The 23,453-nt window shown below is 43.5% G+C and overlaps 1 protein-coding gene across 5 annotated transcripts in view; it reads right to left on the reverse strand.

Annotated features, from left to right (window-relative positions):
* Positions 1 to 16,189, reverse strand: part of C6 (complement C6) — a 53,164-nt gene extending 36,975 nt beyond the window's left edge. The window contains exons 1-6 of one of the 5 annotated variants that reach the window (XM_090037996.1): positions 15,880 to 16,189; positions 7,074 to 7,148; positions 5,639 to 5,819; positions 4,641 to 4,800; positions 3,916 to 4,072; positions 937 to 1,081 (exon numbers count right to left, since the gene is read on the reverse strand). In XM_090037996.1, the coding sequence (XP_089894122.1) occupies positions 937 to 1,081; positions 3,916 to 4,072; positions 4,641 to 4,783 (445 nt within the window). In that variant the 5' untranslated portion in view covers positions 4,784 to 4,800; positions 5,639 to 5,819; positions 7,074 to 7,148; positions 15,880 to 16,189. Of the gene's footprint in view, positions 1 to 936; positions 1,082 to 3,915; positions 4,073 to 4,640; positions 4,801 to 5,638; positions 5,820 to 7,073; positions 7,210 to 15,879 lie in introns of those variants that run through there. The other 4 variants (XM_090037997.1, XM_090037995.1, XM_090037994.1 and 1 more) reach the window with 4 other exon arrangements.
* Between the last annotated feature and the right edge of the window lie 7,264 nt (positions 16,190 to 23,453).

Raw genomic sequence — 23,453 nt, forward strand, 5'->3', positions numbered from 1 at the left:
ATACGAGCAGCACAGGCATTTACACGCATAGCTCTTCCAAACTACATTGGTGCTCCTCTGCCAATAGGTGGCCTGTGAGAGTACACATCCTGACGTGATTGTGCCTGAAACGTGACAAGTCTATAGGCACACCACAATGTACCAGGGAAAAAAGAATTAACACATTTCATCCCACATACTGAACAAATATTTGAAGTGAGACAATGGACGTGTATATTTGTAGGTTCCTGGGACAAAAAGCTTTCCCTGGAAGAAACGTTATATGTGCTCATAGCCTCAGACTAAGGAAATGTGTGAGTGGGCTAGAATTAGGTTATTTCTAAATAAAGCCCATCCTCTCCTGCAGCTTTTAACATAGGAGTGAAAAATCCAGACCATAGTGTTGTATCTACAAGAATCTTCATTAAGATGGTTACAAAGATCTTCATTAAACATCACATTTCCCAGTTGCTGTGATTTAAAGGTGGGTTAATTTATCAAGAACTGTTTCTCTTTTAACACCAGACTTCTTCCCCACCTCAGTCTGTAGCGATGTCACCACCTAGTGTTTATACCTTGTTGTCTTGAATGGTGAGTAAATGTATCAGGCAGAGTGATCAAGGAAATTGCAGAAGAGGATGTTTCTTCTGCACAACCCTCTTTGTATTAAAAAAAATATTGTAAGCTATCTGTTTAATAATAGGTAGTGTTTTTAAGAATTTGTTTTTCAAGTTTTGTCCCAGAGTAAGTATGCATAATGTCCACTGAAATTTTTATGGAGGACTGCCAGACAGACTTAATTAAAATAAATTAGATAAGACTGCGATGATAGGAGCTGGTTTTGCTTATGACATGGGCCAAATTAAGTCCTGGCATTTGTTCTAGGGGGCATTACAAAATGGTTTGAATTTTTACAGTAATTCAAATTAGAGGTTGTAGATTAAATATCAGGATTACCATTTTCACATTGGAACTTGTTCCTGCAGTCAACTTCTTCAATGTTACAAAGTTTAGTTGGGAAGCATCTTCGAGAATCCACCAACTGCTCAGAACAGGGCTGTCCCCCAAACTGAGATGGGCGTAGCAGAGACCTGCTCCGAAACTGAAAGGAAGCAGAGGAGAAAACCCAAGATTGTTCTTTGCTCTTGATAGTTTTCTGTCTAGTCCACATAAACTGTTCAATATATATTAGAAATAAGAGATAATAAAACTACATAGCTCTTATATAGCCTTTTTCTTAGATCCTACTGAGCAATGCACTTCTAAAAGGCTGGAAGTTTTAGTTGGTGTGGATGAGACCACTCCCCCACCATAGTCATATGATTTCCCCAAAATTATGCTCATTAAACTGCAGAATTAGAAGGGAGATCTCATAAGAATAGACAGCTGCGATAGCAAATTGGCTGCATTCAATACTAAATTCTGATACAGTAATTCTGATGGACCTTTATCAGCCACAGTTTAGAGTTCCCTTATTTGTCCTCTAAAATCTAAGCTAGAAGGCAGTATAATCTTAACCATTTCCTATTTAAATATAACTATTTGAATGATTTATTCAACATTATTTTTATAGCAATTACATATCAATATGGCCAAATAGTTCCTTTTACAACTTACATTTTCATAAATATGCAATAAGCCTGGTCATTTTTACCTAATAGTAGCACAAATGTCATATGTTGCTGTAGTGCATAACATCATGCCTCCTTTCATCAGAATACAATCTTCAGAATCACCCAGGGAAGGTATTTGTTCTATTGCTCAATATGTGCTGCTGCTGCTTGTCTCTGGGAAATGCCTGTGGATATGCGCTCTGGTGTATGGCACGTCGCCCTGGGTGGGGGAGGGGAGGGGAGGCTGGCCCCAGCCTTACCTGGGGTCCTGGGGGCCTCCAGGGGATGCAACCATGGTAATCCAGCAGCATGGAGCCTGTCTTTGTTTGGCTAATTTGAACTGGTATGTTTTCAGCTTTCCACTATTTGTTCTTGTCATACGTGTCTGTGCTAGGTTACCCAATGGAGGGACTTACACAAGTCATCTCTTGATATTCTTTCTGGTAAGGTTACCAGATTGGGCATCCTGTACAAAGCCTAAATCATTTTTGTTGGTTCTTTTCTTCCCTTTCTTCAATTTCAAATACTGTTTTTAAAGTGAGGGCAAGACGACAAGAATTTTATAGAGCATTTCTAATACTGATCTCATCCTTGCTATATATAGAGGTAGTATCACTTCCCTTAGCCTACTTACCTTTCCCCCATTTACACATTCAAGTATCACATTAACTGATTTTGTCTCACTCTCATGCAGGAAGCTCATGTTCAGTTACTCATCCTCTATATGCCTTCTATGCCAGTCAGTCACTAATTTCCAGAATACGTTTTCCCATTCTGTACGCCTCAGTTACTACTTGTTCCTAGATGCATAACTTTACATGTGGCTGTATTAAAACTGATTATCCTCATTACTCTGCTCCATTTCAAATGATAGTGATACGCTAACTTCAGTTAAAGAGAAGAAGATAATTTAAGTGGTCACTGAACTAGACGCTTGGTGCTGCAGGTTTTTGATTTGAGCACTGTAGGAAAAAGTGGCACTCCAGAACTGGGTGGAATTTTCAGACTGTTGACTTTCTTGAGGAACTTTTCGCTGACATGATGAATCTTGACTACAACATTAAGGGCCTTATCAGACTTTACGCTGTAAGCTAAACATATATCAACTGGCTTAGTATTGTTTGGCTTCATGGAACAGTCGCACAGTGAGGTGAAAAACTTGCTCTGCCTGCATCTCCCCTACACAGCTGTGACTTACCACTAGAGGCTTGGTGAGCAGGGGCAGAACTAGGAGCTAGAGAAAAAACAGACTTGCTGTGCCCAATGGGCAGAGCAAGTGCTGCAGTTCTGGGGTACTTGGCAGCTGCAGTGCCTCCTGGTTTGAGCCGTGATGAGGAGGTGGTCCCCTCCCTCCCCCTTCTCCCTCTTCTGTTTGGACTGGCTTGCTCTGCTCTGCTCCCACCAGGAGCAGAGCCAGTCTGAGTTGTGGTGTGAGGCACTCCAGGGCTGTGGGGTTTGCTCTGCCACACTTCCCTGGGGAGTGAGGCACTGTGCCTGGCCCTGCTGTGCCCTGGCATCTCCACTCACCCATTGCTTCCTGGGATGCTGAAGGACTTCAGCATGGATAGAAAAGCTGTGGAGAGTGGCCACAAGTTAATGGAACAGGAGCAAAATTAGGCAGATTAGAGATAAACCTGCTCTGGAGTGGCATAACATAAAGCTGAATAAGGAGTTCTTTAAGACACTTAAAGGGTGCTAACATGTAGCCACTCCAGGGGTTAAGAGCTCCAGAAGCCACCTAAAATTAACATGTAACAAGACCCTCATTAAGAAAACCATCTCTAACATTCTTTGATTCTTTGTGGTTTTCAGCCAGTTCTTGCTGACTATGTACAAATGGAGGAATGGTTTATTGCAGAGTTGTCCAGCTTCAGTGGGGCTGGGGGCCTCATGCAGCATCAGCATGTGGCCCCTGAGTGGTACGCCATGTGAGCTATGTGCTGTGGGATTCCACCCCCGCAGCTATTCAGGCAGCATCATGTGGCCACCCAGGATCCCCCTGAGTCCTGCTGCATGGGCAGCACTGGTGGTACACACAGCCCTGTCATGGGGTCTGCACTAATGACAACATAGCCCCCACCTCCATCCTCCCCCAGGATTTCTCTCCTTTCCCCTGCAAGGAGAAGGGTGTGCAGCCTTCTCCCAGGTTCTCTGACAGCACAGCAATGGGAGAGGCAGCTGCAGGGACCTGCAGACCATATGCACCATATGCCCTGCAGGCCAGTAGCTGGTTTATTGCACTACAATTAACACCACCTCTCATGACGTGGATCATAACATCTGTTTTCCCACTCCCTTCAAACCAGTTTTATTTTCCACCTACTTGTTTTTTAACACATGGATCACATTCTGACCAGGGACCCAAATCTCCAAGCTGGCAGTTGATAGGACATGCCTGTTCATTGCATGCCCGGGATTCTGAGAGTGTGCAAAGTTTGTCACAGGAATTTTTTATAAAATAAGTATCATATATTATTTGCCTGAAAAATAAGATTACCATTAGTGAGGTATGGTGCAATTATAACATTTCTGCTACACTTACAGGGGGAGCCAAAAATAAAAAGACACATGATTTGAAAATCAGTTTTAGTTTTCAGCAGTTTACAATCAGGAAAGAATGAGAGAAAGAAAAAGGCAAAGAGAAACATCTTGAAACAAAAATTCTCGTAGATCTTATGAAACATGTTTAAAATCATGTTCCCATGTACAGGAAAGGTTAGTAAGTCGGCTTATGCACATACTTTTATGTCCCACTTTAATTCTTAATATTGAATAACTGCAATGTTTAGCATGCTTCATAGAAGATTTTAAAATTCAATTGTCATATAAATATAGTAATTAGTGAATCATTCACGTGACCTAGCAATCAGTGGAAGCAGCCACTTCCAAAGGCAAAATAAGAATTTTTGCACATGTTTTTTACTGTAAACTCTTAGGTGTTTATAAGTCTTCCTATAGCACAGTGATTCTCTTCCTGACTGAAAACTTAAAACAAAACAGACCTCTAAAAAATCAATACATTAAAGCAACTTAGTAATCTATGCCAACCTGTCTCTACTCTGAATTCCATAATTGCATGTTTTTGAACACCTGGACCAAGAACTCCATGCATATTGCTCACAATTACATCCCAGGCTGCTTTCAGTTGCAGTGCTCAGCAGAATGAAGAATACTAAAATAGTCTTGTCCATAGCTGGAAGGTGTCCAGCTGCAGTAAAAAAAAAAAAAAAGTATTATTCATTGTATTCTACTCACAGGCAAATACATGCTCAGAATTCATTAACTATGTCAGCTGCCCCTGGGTCACATCAGGGACTAGTTAAAAAAGAAGTTTTTTACATTTAATCTTTACCTTAAATAACAGCTAACCACACTCCCTTGTCTTTATACATGCCTGCAATTTGTACACATGCATGCATACATACATATGGAGATGTAGAACAAGTTAAGAGATTTACTCGTGCTATCAACTTCTCAGCTCTCTTCCCATTCAGGGAATTGGGCACAGGAGTCTTTATGAAGTGAGTTTATATTTCTCCCAAACTGTAGGCTAAATATCCCTAAAGGAGGCTCTGTGATCATCCATCTTCCCACTATCAACAGGAACATGGTTGGAGGGTGCAACAGATGGGTCAGCTGTCCAAGAACCAAGTATTCTCTGTAGTTGCTTTATGCTCCCTGGGTATCAGGGATACAGGATTCATGGGGCTAGGGGGACAATAAACAAAGGGAGCTAGTGGTATAGTGGTTAGAGCAGTCACCAAAAAGGGGAATCAGAAGGTTCTGGTCATTGCTCCACAAAAAATTTGTGCATTTCACATTAAACAGTTACTGGATGACAACCAGAAGCACCCAGAATCTAGGCATACATAAATGAAAAGAACAAAGCACCACACTTTAGCCATGATGCAGTACACCAGATTCTGCAGACCCTCTGTCTCTCTCTAAGTGGCTACTACCTAACTGAGGGACCATGTCCCAATTCCCAACTTGTCTAAACTAGGGAGTCTTTCTGAAATAATAACTTCTATCACAGCAGTTCTTACCATTGTAATTAAGGACCTAATCACTGGGGTACAGAGTCAGGCTCATTCTTGAACTATTTCTATTTCTTTCTCTGGCTCCATGATTCTTGTATTCTTATTTGTAAAATGGCTGTGCCTCTTAAATAGGAGAGATGATAAATGTCCACTGTGGAGACCATTATATAATCAGGTGGTTAGGGCTCTGTTGTAGGAAGTAGAAAATAATTATTTAAATCCTCCAAGGCTGAGAAAGGCCTAAAACCCAAGTTTTGTGTATTGCTTGGTAAGTGAGCTGACCACTACTATTATTCAAAGAGTAGCATTACCTTTTCTTCTCCTTCCTCTAACCTTTCTGAATGAAAGTGACTGTGGTGGCTGTGCTATATACCGCAAAAGGCAGGCTAGATTTTCATCTTATAGACTAAATAAAGTAGCTATTTAGGTATATATACCACAAGATGTCATAGGCTGAAGCTTACTTCATCAGATACTATGTGCAAAAAGCAGAGTATAAGAAGGAGACAGAAATCAGAATATGAGACAGACAGTGCTGGCAGAGATGAGAAAACCACCAGTAAAGTCATAGGAACAAATGGGTCACAAAACTAACTCAGGTAACAGGATAAGAATCCATAATCCCTATTTAAACTATATTTGACTATTCAGTCTGTGAGTAACTTCTTGGTCCAGAGTTTCCTGTTCAGATTGGTTTTTAAAAGTTTGCTGTCTAAAAACAGCAACCCTCAGGGCAGTGATATAGTTTCAAGGGAGGTTAAAGTGTTCTGCCAGAGGTTTGCATGTGTCTCTGTAACTCATATCAAAGTTGTATTCAGTCATTCTCACAAGTAGGGATTGCCCAGTCTATCCAACATAGACAGCAGAGGGGCACACTAAGTAGGTAATTGCATTGGTAGAGGTGCAAGTAAACAAACTTTGGATGTTATAGTGATGACATGATCTGTACTGATGTTGGGACACAGAAGAAACCTGGGCACATTGCAAGGTCTGGTGCCTTGGTGAGACTGGGAGCTAAGAAGCCTGTTGCTTGAGAGATGCCATTTGAGGTTTGGGTGTTGTCTGTAAGCCAGGACCAGTTTGTTCCCCATGACTGCTTTGAAATGGTGCTATATACTTTGGTTAGTCTATAAGGTGCAAATCTACCCTACCTTCTATTTGACTGAATCACTGACTTACCCTGCAGATTTAGCACTTAGGGTAGAGAATGCCATGCCAGATTCTTTACCAAATGTTAAGGTTTGGTCCAGTTATAAGTAAAGGATCAGTAGTTGCAATAGACTCTCTTGGATGAGATTTTTAAATGAGCCTAAGGGATGGTACTTAGTTGCCTAATGCCCTTAGATGCCTTTGAAAATTCCATCCATAACTATCCACCATACTTTTAACTTGTTCACACAATAAACATGAATGATCACATTTTTTAAATATGCAGACTTACCCTGGTGTGTCTTACAGAGCTGAGGAAACCACTAAATCCCAAATCTGGTAATAATTTATGAAAGGAGACGGCTGTCTGCAAAACAAATGGAATCTTCTTTCATAGATATCTGTAAGCCAGACATTTATGAGAATAGTTTATGTGTGTCCCCTTAAAACAAGGAATATACCGATCCTCAGATTGAGAATTTTTTGTTTAATCTAGTTAAATTTTAACAGAACCCTAATCTCATTTGTAACTTCTTTATCTATCTACAAAACCAAAGTCAACCGTCAGCACTAAGTCACAAGGTTTTAAAGCCAGCTACAGCCAAATACAGAAGTGTGCTGCCCAGGGACCTACAGAATACAAGAACTATTCCTGCTGAGCTGAAAAAAATTGAGGAATCATTTTGCTTTCTTAAATTTTGCCAGGAGGACAGCAAGTGCAAATGAAGACCTGTTTAAAGTAATGATGGGATTCTTGAGTTCAAGACCGGGCCTCTGCCTTAGAAGCTGAGTGAGTTCAAAAGGAATCAGCCCCTACTGTAAGAGATTTATTATACACTAATAAAGTAGCTGTTATCATGGCTGTGGTATAGTCAAGCAAATGTTGGCCAAAATGTCTATGCTTTGTGAGATTCTTGTCTTTCAGTGTCTTTACACATAGTTACCTCTGTGAACCAACTTCCAAGAGGAATGGTGCTGGCTCCTACCCTGGGGGTCTTTAAGACAAGGCTAGATGAACACCTTGCTGGGGTCATTTGACCCCAATACTTTTTCCTTCCAAGGCAGGGGGTCAGATTTGATGATCTGCTCAGGTCCCTTCTGACCCTACAAACTATGAAACTATGAAACTATGAATGCATTAACCATGGAGGGCATCTTGGGACCCTCTGGGTTAAAATATGGGGGGAACATAAAGAAGAGTATATACTCATAGGAGTCTATTACAGACCTCCAAACCAAGAAGAAGAACTGGATCTCGAACTGGCCGAGGCTGCACATTCCTAATATATGATAGTCATGAGAGACTTCAACCTCCCTGACTCTTGTGGGATGAGCACATGGCCAGGTCTGACTGGTCACATAACTTCCTCACCTGCATTGATAACCTGTAGCTAATGCAAGAGGTCTACAGGCCAACTAGGGGAGAGGCACTGCTGGATCTGGTTCTGGCCAAAGGGGATGATCTGGGAAGCGATCTGAGGATTGAGGGTAAGCTTGGTGACAACAACCATAACCTGATTGCTTTCTCTGTCCAATGCAGGGTGGGGAAATACCTCAGTAAAACAGAAATCCTCAACTTTGGGAAGGCTGATTTACACAAACTCAGGAGACTGGTCAGTCAGGAACTAAGAGACCATGGCCCCCTAGGAAGTGGAGTCTATGAATGGTTGTTCCTAAAGAACTCAATCCTCAAAGCACAAGGGAAGTCCATCCCATCCCACAGGAAATGCAATCAGAGGGCAGGGAAGCCTCCTTGGCTCAACAGGGAACTTGTGGGTTTCCTGAAACAAAAAAAGAGAAGCCTACACCAGATAGAAAACTGGAATCATCACCAAGGAGTACTACTCAGCACTAGCCCGTACCAGTAGGGAGCGGTCCAGAAAAGCCAAGGCAGCAGCCAAATTCAGGCTACCCACTGGAATCAAGGGTAACAAAAAGTCATTCTTCAGGTATGTGGGAAGTTGGAGGAAGAACAAAAGCAATATTCACCCCATGCAAGATCAAATGGGGCAGCTGATGTCTGAAAAGACCAATCTCCTAAACGATTACTTTGAGTCAGTTTTCCATCCGCCCTCCATTCACTCAGATGCGGATTGGCAAAGTGCACAGACAGCACAAAAGGTTGGGGAAGGAGGCCATGCTAGAGAACAGGCTGGGGATACAGGCTGACCTGGACACACTTTCAAAATGGGCAGACCTAAACCTGATGACATTCAACATAGAGAAATGCAGGGTACTTCACCTTGGGAGAAAAAAACAGCATCATACTTATGGAATATGGGATTCTTCAGCCTGGCAAAGAGAAGGCTCAGGGGGGACTTGGTGGCTGCCTATAAGTACATAAGGGACAGGGGGGGTACATCAGGATCTGAGAGAACAGTTGTTCCCCAGGGCTCCCCAAGGGATAACTAGGTCCAATGGCCACAAACTTCTAGAAGGCTGATTCAGACTTGATATAAGGAAGAACTTCTTTACATTCCAAGTGTCCAAAGTCTAGAACAGACTCCTCCCAGAGGTGGTGCAAGCACCTCCTCTGGAGTTATTCAGAAGTCATTTGGATGTTTATCTTTTTGGGATCATTTGATCCCTGAAGACTCCTTGCCTCTGGCAAGGGGGCTGGACTCGATGATCTCACAAGGTCCCTTCCAGCCCCAATGTCTATGAAATATATTTAATAACCTGTGAAAATTGATTTGATTCAGCCACAGGCTTTTTTGACTGTATTTAGCCTAAATAACTACATTGAAAATTATTCTGTATATGCATCAGGAGAATGAGGTTTGGGAGCTGAGGGGGAGCACATGGGCAGCCAGCACACGTGTGCCCACCTACCCACACTTACTGGCTGTGGAGGTGGCATCAGCAACAGTGACAGAGGCCACAGCTGATGCCACAAGGTAAGTGAGGCGGGTGAAGGGAGCTGGCACAGCTGCAGAGGATCCAGAGGGGGAGCGTCCCAGATCCCTCTTAAATGAGCTGGCAGGGAGCTGCACTCCTGAGCCATGCACAGGCAGTGCATGCAAACAGAGTGTGCAGACAGGCACTCTCTGAAAGGGCATGCTGGTGTTCATGCAAGGCAGGCTTGCAGAAGGAGCCAGGAAGGAGTCTGCACAGCAGGAAAGAGAAGAAGACTCACAGCTTCATGGACATGGTAAGAACATGGGGAGTGGCTGCTAGGGATCGTGACCTGGTGGTAAGGCTGTGGAGGGCGGCCGCTAGGGATCCCGCTCCAGTGGTGTCACCTACCCTAGGCTCCTCTGAGGCCTCCACCCAGACAGAGCCCATGGTGATGCTGGTGCCCCCTTTCATAGATTTTATAGACATTAGGGCTGGAAGGGACCTTGGAAGATCATCGAGTCCAGCCCCCAGCCCAACGGGCAGGAACTCAGCTGGGGTCATAGGATCCCAGCAAGATAAGCATCCAATTTGCTCTTGAAGGTGTTCAGTGTAGGTGCTTGAACCACTTATGATGGCAGGCTGTTCCAGACCTTGGGGGCTTGGACAGTAAAGAAATTCTTCCTTATGTCCAGCCTGAAATGATCTTGCAGTAGTTTATAACCGTTCAACCTCGTCATCCCTTTGGGTGCTCTGGTGAACAAACGTTCCCCCAGATACTGGTGGTCTGGATAGCCTTGCCCCCCTGCCTGTGGGGGGCTGCCTGGCTGGGACCCAGAGGCTGTGGTGGGAAAGGGGTCTGGAGGCTCCCTTGCCTGTCCCTCTTGTGCCTGATTTTGGGCCCTGGAGGAGCAGGTGAGGGACCTCAAGGCTGAAGTGAGCAGGCTACAGGGGATCAGGGCTGCAGAGGATGAAACTGAGACATTTCCATTCTCTGCAGGATCAGTCTTCCAACAGACAAACCTCCTGGGAGACATGCACAGCTGTGGAATGGAAGAAGGTGGCCACCAGAACCAGGGCTGCTTGGGCTAGCACGGTGGTGGCTCCCCCGGTACAACAGGGGAACAGATTTGAGGCCTTGGCAGCCTTAGAAGGGTCAAAGTCAAGGAAGATGCCTCCGGGGGGGGCGGGGGGGACAGTGGCACTTTACACATGACACAGTCTGAACATAGACAGAACACCATGAGAAAGAAACACCAAGTCCATGTCATCGGAGATTCCATCCTGAGGGGAACGGAGGGTCCCATCTGCCTACCTTGACCCCATGGCATGTGAGGTCTGCTGCCTGCCTGGGGCTCGGATTCAGGATGTTTCAGGCATGATCCCAGACCTCATTCAGCCCTTGGACCAGTACCCCATGGTCCTAATCCATGTGGGAACAAATGACATGGTGGGGAGCAGTCCAGACTGCATCATGAAGGACTACGAGGCCTTGGGAGCCAAGCTCAAGGAGACAGAGGTGCAGCTGGTATTCTCCCAGTAAGTAGACGTGAACAGCGCCATGAGGCCTGCATCGGAGTGGTCAGCAGGCAGCTTCGGAGTTGGTGCTACCAGGCAGGCCTCAGATTCCTTGACAACAACCTGAATTTTTGCACAGGGGGCATGCTCAGGTGGGACGGGCTTCACCTCTCCCCTAAAGGCAAGCGCGTCTTTTCTTCCAGGTTGACTGATCTCGTATGATGTGTTTTAAACTAGCTTTGCTGCGGGATGGGGCCACAGGGGGACATGACGACACGTCCCAGCCAAGACAGGTAATGAGCACAAGAAGTACCCAGGTAACAGAAAGGGGTCTGGATAGTCCTGGGTTGGGCGGGGGGCATGCATACGCCCTCAGGAGGCCTTAAATGCCTCTACATTAATGCTTGTAGTATGGGGAACAAGCAGGAGGAACTTGCTGTCCTGCTAGCTAACACAAACCCGGACATAGTGGGGCTCACTAAAACTTGGTGGGATTCAATGCATGATTGGGTGGTAAACATCAAGGGCTATAGACTGTACAGGTGGGATAGAACATGGAGGAAAGGTGGGGGTGGGGCGCTCTACATCAAAGAGCAATACACGTCCTCAACAAACAGCACTGGGTCAGAGGAGGGGCAGACTGAAGTGTTCTGGGTTAGAATACAAGGGGGTTGGGGGGAAAGGGACTTAATGTGGGGGTCTACTACAGACCACCCAACCAGGGGGAAGAACTGGATTAGGAAGTCTCAGGTCAGCTCGTGAAGGCAGTTAAGTAAAGGGACGTGGTTATCATGGGTGACTTAAACTACCTGGACATCTGCTGGGTAGACCAGTCAGCCAGATCTGACCACTCAGACAGGTTCCTAGCTGAGATATGGACCTCCACCTAACTCAGGAGGTGCATGGGTTCACCACGGGGAATGGCTTTCTGGACCTGGTGCTGGCCACAAGTTATGACCTAGTGAGGGGACTGCGGGTTCTTGACCACCTGTGCAATAGTGATCATCGCCTACTGGAATTCACCATCCAGCGCAGAGTTTCAAAGGCCTTCAGCAAGGCAGCAGCCCTTGACTTCAGGAGGGCTGATTTCAATGAGTTAAGGAGATTAGTCAGGGAGGCACTGAGGTCCTTGAGGGGAGGGGAGTTGGGAGTCCAAGATAAGTGGTCTTTCCTTAAGGAGATGATCCTCTGAGCCCAAAGGGTGACAGTCCCACTGCAAATCAAAGTGGGTAAGAGTGCTCAAAAGCCCCCATGGCTCACCAAAGGCATTCAGGAACATCTGAAAGCTAAAAAGGAGGCATACACCCAATGGAAGGGAGTAGCCATCACCAAGGAGAATTATGCTTCCATTGCTCAAGACTGTAGTGGGGCTGTTAGGAAGGCTAAGGCGGAGACAGAACTGAGACTAATGACCCAGATCAAAGATAACAAGAAGTCCTTTTTTAAATACATAGGGAGTAAAAAAAAGGCACTGGGTAATGTGGGGCCCCTGCAGGACACGCTTGGAAAACTGGTGGTCACACCAGACAATAAAGCTGACCTCTTTAACAAATTCTTTGCCTCCATTTTTCTGAGCAGGGACCGGGACATCCCCCCCCACCAGGATTCAAGACGGACCTAGGGGAGGCACAGCCAGGCCTAGGGTCAGTGAGGACCTAGTCAGAGAACGTCTGGTGGGACTGGACGTGTTCACATCATCAGGTTCAGATAATCTCCACCCCAGGGTGCTAAGGAAAATGGCAGTGGTCATTGAGGGACCCCTGATACAACTTTGCAAGCACTCGTGGTGCTCCGGTGAGGTGTCATAGAACTGGAAAAGGACCAATGTGGTCCCCATTTTCAAAAAAGGGAGGAAGGAGGACCCAGGAAAGAATAGGCCCGTTAGTCTTACCTCTGTCCTGGGGAAACTCTTTGAGAAAATTATCCAGGAGCACATCTGTGAGGGACTAGCAGGGGAGATTATGCTTAGGGCAACCAACATGGGCTCATTAGAAGCAGGTCCTGTCAGACCAACCTGGTTGCTTTCTATGACCAGGTCACAAAATCCTTGGATACAGGTGTTGTGGTGGACGTAGTCTTTCTGGACTTTAGGAAGGCCTTCGACACTGTCTCTCACCCCATTATCATTAAAAAATTAGGCAACTGTGGTGTCAATGCCTACACAGTCAGATGGGTCGCTAGTTGGCTGGAGGGACACACCCAGAGAGTGGTGGTGGACGGGTCATTTTCAGCCTGGAGGGATGTGGGCAGTAGCATTCCCCAGGGCTCAGTCCTCGGGCCCGCACTATTCCATATCTTCATCAGTGACTTGGACGAGGGGGTGAAAAGTACCTTGTTCAAATTCACAGATGACACTAAGATGTGCGGAGAAGTGGGCATGCTAGAAGGGAGGGACAGGCTACAACTAGATCTGGACAGGTTACAGGGGTTAGCAGATCAGAATAGGATGGGTTTCAATACTGACAAGTGCAAGGTACTACACCTAGGGAGGAAGACCTGGCAGCATACCTACAGGCTGGGGAACTCCCTTCTCATCACCACAGAGGCAGAAAAGAGTCATTATAGACTCCAAGATGAACATGGGCTGGCAGTGTGGGGATGCAGTCAGAAAGGTCAACCATACCTTGTCATGCATCCACAGATGCATCATGAGCAGGTCCAAGGAGGTGATCCTCCCCCTCTATGCAGCACTGGTCAGGCCGCAGTACTGTGTCCAGTTCTGGGCACCGCACTTCAAGAGGGATGTGGACAACATGGAGAGGGTCCAGAGGAGGGCCACTTGCATGATCAGGGGCAGCAGGGCAGGCCCTATGAGGAGAGGCTATGAGACCTGAACCTGTTCAGCCTCCACAAGAGAAGGCTGAGGGGAGATCTGGTGGCCATCTATAAACTTGCCAAGGGGGACCAGCAGGCAATCAGAGAGTCCCCGTTCTCCCGAGCACTGCTGGGAATAACAAGGAATAACGACCATAAGTTGACTGAGAGTAGGTTCAGGCTAGACATAAGGAGGCACTATTTCACGGTCAGGGCGGCTAGGATCTGGAACCAACTTCCAAGGGAAGTGGTGCCCACTCCTACCCTGGGGGTCTTCAACAGGAGGCTGGATAATCACCTTGTTGGGCTCGTTTGACCCCATTATCCTTTTCTTCCCATAGTAGGGGGTCAGACTTGATGATCTGCTCAGGTCCTTTCCGACCCTACCAGCCATAAAACAAATACCATATTTGGACCCAATAGCTCCTGTTTCTTGGCTATTTCTGTTTCTTTATGTGATCCTGATTTCCCACCTACCTGAAGTCTTTATGTGTTCACATTCAAAAAGGGGACCTCAAACTCATGAGGTGTAGGGAATACTTTACTACTAATTTATCTTCTTGCTTATAGAGAAGCAATTTTCTGAAGAGGATATAAATCTGTATGTAAGATTTGAAAATATGGGATTATATTTACTTAAATTAGCTTTTCTCCACCTTGCCCTTCTTTTCTGTCTTAGAATGAGAATTCCCAAGTTGTTCCTAAGAGGTGCAGCATGCAAATTATAGGCCTAAAAGGGAAAGAACAGATGCTGTTTTGCCTTCCAGCCACTTTTGTATCTGTCCCTTTCTAAGCTGCCTTAGAAACAGGACTGGCTCTAAATCAAAGACTCTTCTTTGGGGCTGCCCTAAGGGCCATTATACCATGTGGAATCTGCAGCACCACATGCAGTGATCCAGCCTCTATCACACATAATAAAGCCTCCAGTATGGAGCTTGCAAAAGGTTTGTCATGAAGCAGGATTACAGCTGTCCTGAAGGTCCACTATTATAACTATGCCTATTATACATACACTTAAATTAGACTTTATAATAGGTCTACGATTATTCCACTCCATCTCTTTTAGCCAGCACAAAGGGGCTGGCAGGTGGGATGAATATCATAATCTCCACATCCGAAAGTGAATATGTCCTACCATTTATCTTTGGCTTGGCAAGGCCACTGCATGTGCTGAGCCAGCCAACAAACATTTCTCCAATTTACGGGAAAAGTCACTGCTGTTATTGCCCTGTTACACAGTAAACAGCAGAGTTGCACAACATTTATACTATGCTCCTCTCAGGGATAGCACAAAAAATTGGTTCATTAAATCCCTTGATAAACATGGTTTTCTATGGTTATTTGTAAATTATATAATGAAAAGCTCATTAAGCACTATTGTCTAAACCTGTGCTACTAAGCAGTGGTCTGACTTAATGCAGTAATTACATCACATAGAATTTTTTGTATATGTCTCAGACTAAAGCCCAAAGCACAAGATAAATGGGTATGCTGTCCTAGATAATTTACTGCCGCTCAAATTTCCAGTTCATTATGATTTACCCAGTATAATACTAGAAGTTGTGTGTTCCTCAGTTAAGCAGGACCAAGTCCTATTCCTTGTTTTGTCTTCTTTTTGAGACTGTGGCAATGCACTGGGGACAGAGAGCTGACTCAGCTTGGGAGTCCTCTTCTGCAAGAGTGTCCCCATATGGCAGCTCTGTATCACTTGCAACAGTGGGAGACAGAGCAGCCTTGGGTCTAGGTCTCACTATCTCATGTCCAGGACTAGAAAGCTTCCCAAACCTGCCCACTCTTTACATAAAGGAAAGCTGGGACACATTGGAAGATGTAGAACAGAATCTCACATGCCATAACTTCCTTATGCAGTGAAGCAGCTTTTGTATTTTTTCCAGAGTGTAAAATTTAAACCACATCAGTAGAAACGATACCTGAACTTGCTTTCCAGTCATAGCATGTGGCACATTCACAGGCACTTTCTTTAAACTACCATGGAAAGTTTTGTTCTTCCAGTAGCCCAGTTTAAGTTAGTAGCAGGAGCCAGCATACAAGGAATGCAATGGTTGCTTTTTGAGGCATTTTTTAGCTAGCTAGTGACAGCTAACTTTGTCAAAGTATGTTCAGAAACTGCCCGCAGTTCACAGACATCTTCTGAGTAGTGGCTGCCACAAGACAAAAATAAAACCTTTATCAGGAGAGGAAAAAAAATGGGAAAAACAAAGAGGGTGCACGTCAAACTATAAGCATTCCAGGATAAATTGGTATAGTTACTATGCATAGAGCTCATTAATAAGGTTATAATGGACTGCAGTTCTATTAGAATCCGAAATGAGCAGTCCCATGTCTTCAATACTGTAAAATACTTTCCATGTGAATTTGACTGGTGGACTACAGTCCAGACTACCAGACTGAGAACTGTTTTGATTTTGTAAGGTATGCGGACCTTGCACAATCTTTCTGACTGTACTATTGATCAGGATTATAGCTTTTTTCAAAGGATTTGACTACTGATCTGCCATGTGGATGGGCTGGGGTGTAATATTTGAGCTTGATTGGGAGACAACAGACCTTTATTGGGGTGGTGGGGCATAACAACAACATGTTAGCCAAACTGGTTGATATTTCTAACCAATGCCTGGCTCACATGACGGGAGATGCCGGTTTACCTGACCCGCTATCTGTACTGTAGGAAATTCTTATGAGAGGTATTTTATGATACGGTATGTTTCTGTATAGTTGTAGTGTTTAGGGCATGTTATCATCAAGTTATTTGTTCTGGCACCAAAATCAGTAAAATGAGATATAGGCAATCCCATTGGTTTGTTTTGAGTATAAAATTTAGCTCTAACTACTGTAAGTCGTTTAAAGGGACAGATGACAACCTATGTAATGAAAATCAGGATTGTTTTTCTTCTTAAACAAACAGGATTGCTTGTTCCTCAGTTCAGCCACACTAGTTTGATAGCCATGTCAGCCCCACATACCAAGCTTTCAATATTACAAGGCAGGTAATTTAGCATAGAAAAGTTTTTGCACCACCTTGATGATAAAAGGTGACAGTTTGCAGATCTGCCATTCTGTGAACTGAACAGTTGGAGAGTGAAGGAAAGAATAAAACCAGGTGGTTAGTTTATTTTTTTATGGGAGGTTTTTATGGCTTCCATGAAGGAGGAAGATGACGCGACTTTTACCCTTTTCTTTTTTCGAGAAGAAAAATGGGATCCCAAAAGAGCTTTTACAAGAGTGAGAGGATGAAGTATTTGCAGCAGAATCAGAGTGCAGAGGAATTAAAGTGCTGTGAAAATTGAATCCTTCCTCATTCTGTTCATTTTACAGCTAGAGTGGCAGGATTGCAAAATAAACTAACCCAAAGGGGATGCTGGCCTATTACAGCCTATTATTATTAAGAAATAAAGTTCTGAATTTTTCCAGGAGCCATGCACTTGAATGCTTAACATAGAGCAAAATTATAAGAAAAAAATAATTTAATGAAGGACAGGTATTAGAGCCTGCTAGAAAGCTGTATGCCCAAATAGGTATTTTCATATGAAAATGGGTCCTGAGAAATAAATCACTGTTGCTGCCTTTGAAAAGGCTTACAAGCTTACAGCTACAACTTTCAACATTAAACTTTCAACAAAACAGTGTTCAGAGATGCTCAAACTGAAGAAGACTTAAAAGACATATTTGTGGGAAGTTTAAAAACTTTCTGTTAACCGTGATTGGATTGGATTTCCATTTGTCTCTTTTGTGTACTGCTGCACCCTTGTACTTCAGTTGGAGTAGAAGGGGAAAAAACCTGAAATACCACAGCTAAGATATTCCTCACAGACTCTCCAGCCAATCTCAAACTAAAAAGCACTAAAAGCCTGATCCAAGAAGACTTCAAATCCGAAGAAATTACATATGTTCACCATTGGCTGTTTGAAACCAACCTCTAAACCTGCTGAGGTTTACTCATTTCTACTTGTGAGTGCCACAGTAAAGACGTCTGTGGCATCTCTAGCCTTTACTCCCAAAGGATGGTTTAAGCCAGAACCTCTTCTGGTCTCAGGTAGCTGGTATTATTAAATATTTGAAGCACCTTTCCTCTGCTCCCCAAATGGGTCAAGTTCTAATTTCTTTTTTAATTTGGGGTTGGCACCTCCATTTAAACTGACTCTATGTTTGAAGTCCATGCTGATTGTACAGACAAAACTGTACAGCATATAGTTTGTTTGTATTAGTGGAAGGAAAGTCTGCTCTTGTCTGATACTGTTGTTCCTACTTGCCTGAGACAGTCTTACTAAAGAATCACTATAGGTGATCATGTACATCAAATATACTTTCTCTAGACACGTTATACCTGCCACAGCAATGTGTGACAACAGGTCATAGTTTAGAAGACATAAATTAAAGGAATTTATGGTGAATTGTGGGTTTACCAACAGTCCTCAGTCCCCAGTCAAACAGGTTAACAAAAACTTGCATAAAAGTGCAGAATCAGACTTAGATACCTTTTGTACCATTTTAACTTGGAGAAGAACATGTTGAATCAAGATCTGCCATCTGCTGAGATTTTGTTCAACAGAAAACTGAAAACAAGAATGCCTCCACTGCAAGAAACTGATGTCAGAGTCACTGGAGACTTGTGTATATTTAAAAAAACAGATAAAGCTAAACAAAAATCTCAGTAGGAATTTGGATCCTAGGAACTGCCAACATTTCATAAAAACGATATTCTGTATATTTACAAAGGGAAACAATGGTCACACATGGGACCAGGTCATAAAAGCAGCCCCATGGTCATATGAAATTGTCAGCTCAGAGTGACACATACCAGAAAAGCAAGTGGTATCTCCCATTTCTGCAGAAAGGGCACTAAAAGGCATTGAGTTGGTCATTTCACTTGAGAAAGTCTTAAACCAGCAGGAATCTTAATCTCAAGAAATGGAGATAAACCAAAGGATATGATACAACCAGAGCTAATGGACTTACTGCAACCTGACATCAGTGGAGTGATGTCTCAGGGGAAATCTGCAGGTCTTTGCAACCTCAGAGACTAACTGAATAGGTAGTTTGTGGTGAGAGTTATTGCTAATTTTGTCATTGTTGTTATATTTGGCCGGGCAAGGAAGATGCAAGGGAATATACCTTTCAAATCTTCTCCCAAAAGCCAGTTGGAACCAGCTGTTGTGTTGTTTGGAGACTCATGTTACACAACGGTAATGACTGAGTTAAAACACCGTGGCTCAGATCTCTGTCGGACTCCTTAATTCTCAGTGATCCTTGAACAATAAAGCAGAGATATATGCCCTAAATCACATACCCTGGCACATAAGAATTTATGAGAACATTATCTATGAAGAAGGCAAGCAAAAGTGGCCTACTCATAGGTCATTAACTGAAGGCTAGGGAAGTTCTTTTGTTGCATCTGTTCTTTCTCTGCTTACAGTTTCTCTCATGTCCCCCTGGTCATTTTCTCCATTACATTCCAAAAATGTCTGGCAATGTGGCAACCTGCTGCAGGGAAACAGCAGCAAGAAACCCCATTTTTCTTACAATAGCTCTCTCTGTCAGAAAACAGGGGAAACCAAAGAGTATTGTCTGCCTTTTCTAGACAGAGAATATAAATTAGCATAGGATAGTAATTCCTCAAATATTCCAGTAGGAAACATCTCAGCTTCTGCTCTAATGATTTACTTCAGAATTGCACTGGTTTAACTCAAAATTTACCAGAAAAGTATGTGGACATATTTATAAAACATAAGCCTGGCTCATTTCACTTGAGGAGCAGGTTGAAGTTAAATCTATATGAGCTATCCCAGCTTTAGACAAAGAAAGGCATGTGCAGAGGGATTTTTATGGTAAAATTGATATAAATTTGCACTTAGGGCCTAAAATTCTAACAATTTGCTTATACATAAATAGCAGATTGTGCAACCAGTATCTCCAGCAAATCTGTTCTTTAGCAAACAGAAATCACACAAGATATTTGAGCAAAAAGTTGATCTGGCTCAAACTCCTCCTAGCTTCAAGAAAGACAGGAGGAAGAGTCACAAGCACAGGAAGCTCCAATTATGTACCAAATGCCTTGATAAGCAGAATGCACACAGTGTGCCATTTGTTTCAAATAAGCAGCCTATTATCTTTAGCATCTTGCTAGCAGTTAGGGATTGAATTGGATAGTATTCTTACCATTGCCCTCTGGAATTTATTTTTGCAATCAATTTCTTCTATGTTGCAAAATTTAATACAGAAGTACTACTGGGAATCTACATGCTGCTCAGTACAGGGCTCTACTCTAACTGAGGTGGGTGTAGTAGGGACCTGGGCTAAGTACAGATAGTCAAAAAGCCTCAGGAAATATTGATTTAATTTTTGCAGGTTAGTCTATGCTGTGTAGATTGAACTGATAAGCAAGTGAACAGAAGCTGGGTGGTGCTAGAGCATGACTCCGTGCTCTGCTGGAACAGATAGATAGCTTGAACCACAGCTAGCTTCTGCTCACTTTGTGAGGGAGGGTTTGCTGGGAGGTGCAAAGCATCCTGGGCTGCTGGGGGACTGTAAGTTAACTTGAATCTTCAGAGGATCTGGGACAGAAGTTCTCTAAACTGATTTAACCTAAATAGTTAAGTCTGGTACTACATCCATCCAGGTTTATCTTAAACTGGTTTGGGCAATTTTGAAAGCAGTTTATGTGCACTGAACTTGTGTTACAGATTTGAACCTGTCTCCAGTCACTTATACCAGTTTATGTGTAATTTCTGCCTTTAGCCCTCAAGCAAACTTGAAACAGATAAAATGTGGGTAGTCAAATGTTACTCATTCTCTAGCTAGGACACCTTCATGCATAGCTGGAAAAGATCCACACAACCGAGTGCTTCTGAACAGGTTGCTACTACCACAAAACAAGGGACAGGAGGGAATAACAAAATTTACCTCCAGTGACTGGATTCTCATCATGCCAGTGTTCAAAATAACGATTCTTTACATGTCTTGTCTGAGAGCTATGATGCTCTGGAAGGAATATGCTACTGACTGTTAATTCAAAAACAAATGCTTTCCATGGGGACAGTGTAAGTTGCTGGGTTTTAATCCACCCTGACTTTAACTACTGTGTAGCATCTAGTAGCGGGGTTTCCATATAGTAATGGGGAAACTCAATGAATATTATGCTTTGGGCAAGATCAGAAGATCTGTGTCTTATGTCACCAAACATTATTCTCTTGAGTTTAGAAGGCTGAGCAGGAAATGTAAGAACAGATTATTTGAGAAATTTCTAGTCAAGTATTTCTTAACCAGAATTTGAGTGATTCTCAGCAGCACTGTGGAGTGCCATGAAATACTGTTAGGGTTACCACACAGTATTAGCACTGTTAGGTGTGTAAGCATCTACACATGATTCACAAACTCACAGATTTCAAATAGGATCCCATAGTGACAAAATCATTCTCACCTGTCTTAGTCTTTCCAAGTTCTTTGCAGGAGAAGAACTGCTCTATTATTTTTTTCATCGTCAAATAAGGAGCAAAAGCTAAGAGCTGACATTTTCTGAGGTGTGCCTTGAATCTAATGAGGTTGCTAAGGTAACTACTGTCCTAGTTCTTCACATTTTTGTTGATACAGGAATATTGGGATAATAGTGTATATATTGCTGGTTTTCAAATCTCTTCTGTAAGTCTCTTACAGTTTATCAGTTCTTGAAATGTTACCTCTTAAAATGCTAAATTTTTATTGCTCAGTGCTGGGTACTCACTTGTAAATTTTAAGCAGTTAGACACAGCCACATGAAAGCCGTTTAAATGAAAATTAGGATCACATATGATTTCATGGTATTCTCTTTCACCTCAATGGAAAACTCTGTACTTAAATTTATGAAGCCAAATATTGCAGTACTTTAACATCAGTCAGGTTTTGCATAAACTAATCATTTAAGTGGCAAACCCATTTCTAGAGAGAGGTAGTTAACGATGTTAGTCTAAAGTCAGGCAGAAGGCAGGGTAGATTTGCACCACATAGACTAAATCAGAGATATGTAGCATAAGTTTTCATAAGTAGAGGGCTTACCTCTTCAGGGACTGCCACAGATCAACACCAGGCTTGCAGAACTGAAATAGCATACAAAACCAGATGTAACAGCCGGACATAACAGTCATTTACTGATCTCTGTAGAAGCTCATCACAAATGCCTTCACTCCTTAAAGAAGATGAGGGAAATAAAACTCTCTAAACTTACATGCTTCAACAGCAACCCTTCAATCCATGGTAACATTATAAATCTACCCAACCACACCCTCAGCCTGAATAAGCTGTCTGTACTATCCTGTGGTTTTTCTTTCTGTCCACTACGCAGTTCAAGAAGGTGCAGCTGTACAGAGGCTGAGGCATTTTTTGGCCACCTAAAACTAAGGAAATATTTCCATGACAAGAAGCCAGACAATAATCAACACACCACATACCTGAGCCATACCCAGCACAAGAAGGACAGGTCCTAGATTCCACCTGGATCCAGTCCTACTCTAGACCTGTACATAAACTGTTTCTTCCTCTGCACCCACCATGAGATTAGTTTTAAAAAAATCTTACATTACAACCTTAGTCCTGCAAAACAGAGAGCTATATTCAGCCTTTAAAATACCCTGGTATCATCATACAATAGGCTGATAAGGGGCATACCACTGTTGTCATGGGCAAAACAGCAAAAATACAAGTGTAAAAGACAACTTTCCAACACAGCTGTACAAACTCTTGACTGAGGAACCCACTGTACAACACCAGAAGAAATTAGATAAACTCTTAAAGAAGCTCCCCCTGAAAACTTAGAAGTGATTAATACTTCCGCCTCCTAGGAGCCCAGTTTAGGCAAGTTTAACTCATTACCCAAGACATCCAGAGCTACAGACTGTACAGGTGAGACAGAGCAGGGAAAAAGAGCAATACACATCCTCAATGATCAGGATGGTGTCAGAGGAGGGGCAAACTGAGGCACTCTGGGTAAGAATGCAAGGGAGTTATGGGGAAAGGGACTTGATAGTGGGTGTCTACTACAGACTGCCTCACCAGGAGGACGAGCTGGACCTGGAATTCTCAGGTCAGCTCACGGAGGCTGTAAAGTCAAGTGATGTGGTTGTCATGGGTGACCTAAACTACCCAGACATCTGCTGGGAGGAGCAGTCAGCCAGGTCCAACCATTCATGTAGTTTCCTAGCTGGGATATAGAACCTCCACCTAACCCAGGAGGTGCATAGTCCCACCAAGGGAAATGCTTTGCTGGACTTGGCCCTTGCTACAGGCAACAACCTGGTGAGGGGTCTGCAGGTACTTGATCACCTGGACGACAGTGATCATCACCTGCTGAAATTTATTATCCAGTGCAGGGTGGAGAAAGCAAGCAGTAAGGCAAAAGTCCTTGACTTCCAGAGGGCCGACTTCAATGAGCTAAGAAGATTAGAGGAAAGGCATTGAGGTCTTGGAGCTTCAATGAGATGGGAGTCCAAGATGGGTGGTCGTTCCTCAAGAAGAC

This window comes from Crocodylus siamensis, chromosome 3, assembly GCF_052110815.1.
Source record: "Crocodylus siamensis isolate JL-2025a chromosome 3, ASM5211081v1, whole genome shotgun sequence".
NCBI classification, from domain to species: Eukaryota; Metazoa; Chordata; order Crocodylia; family Crocodylidae; genus Crocodylus; species Crocodylus siamensis.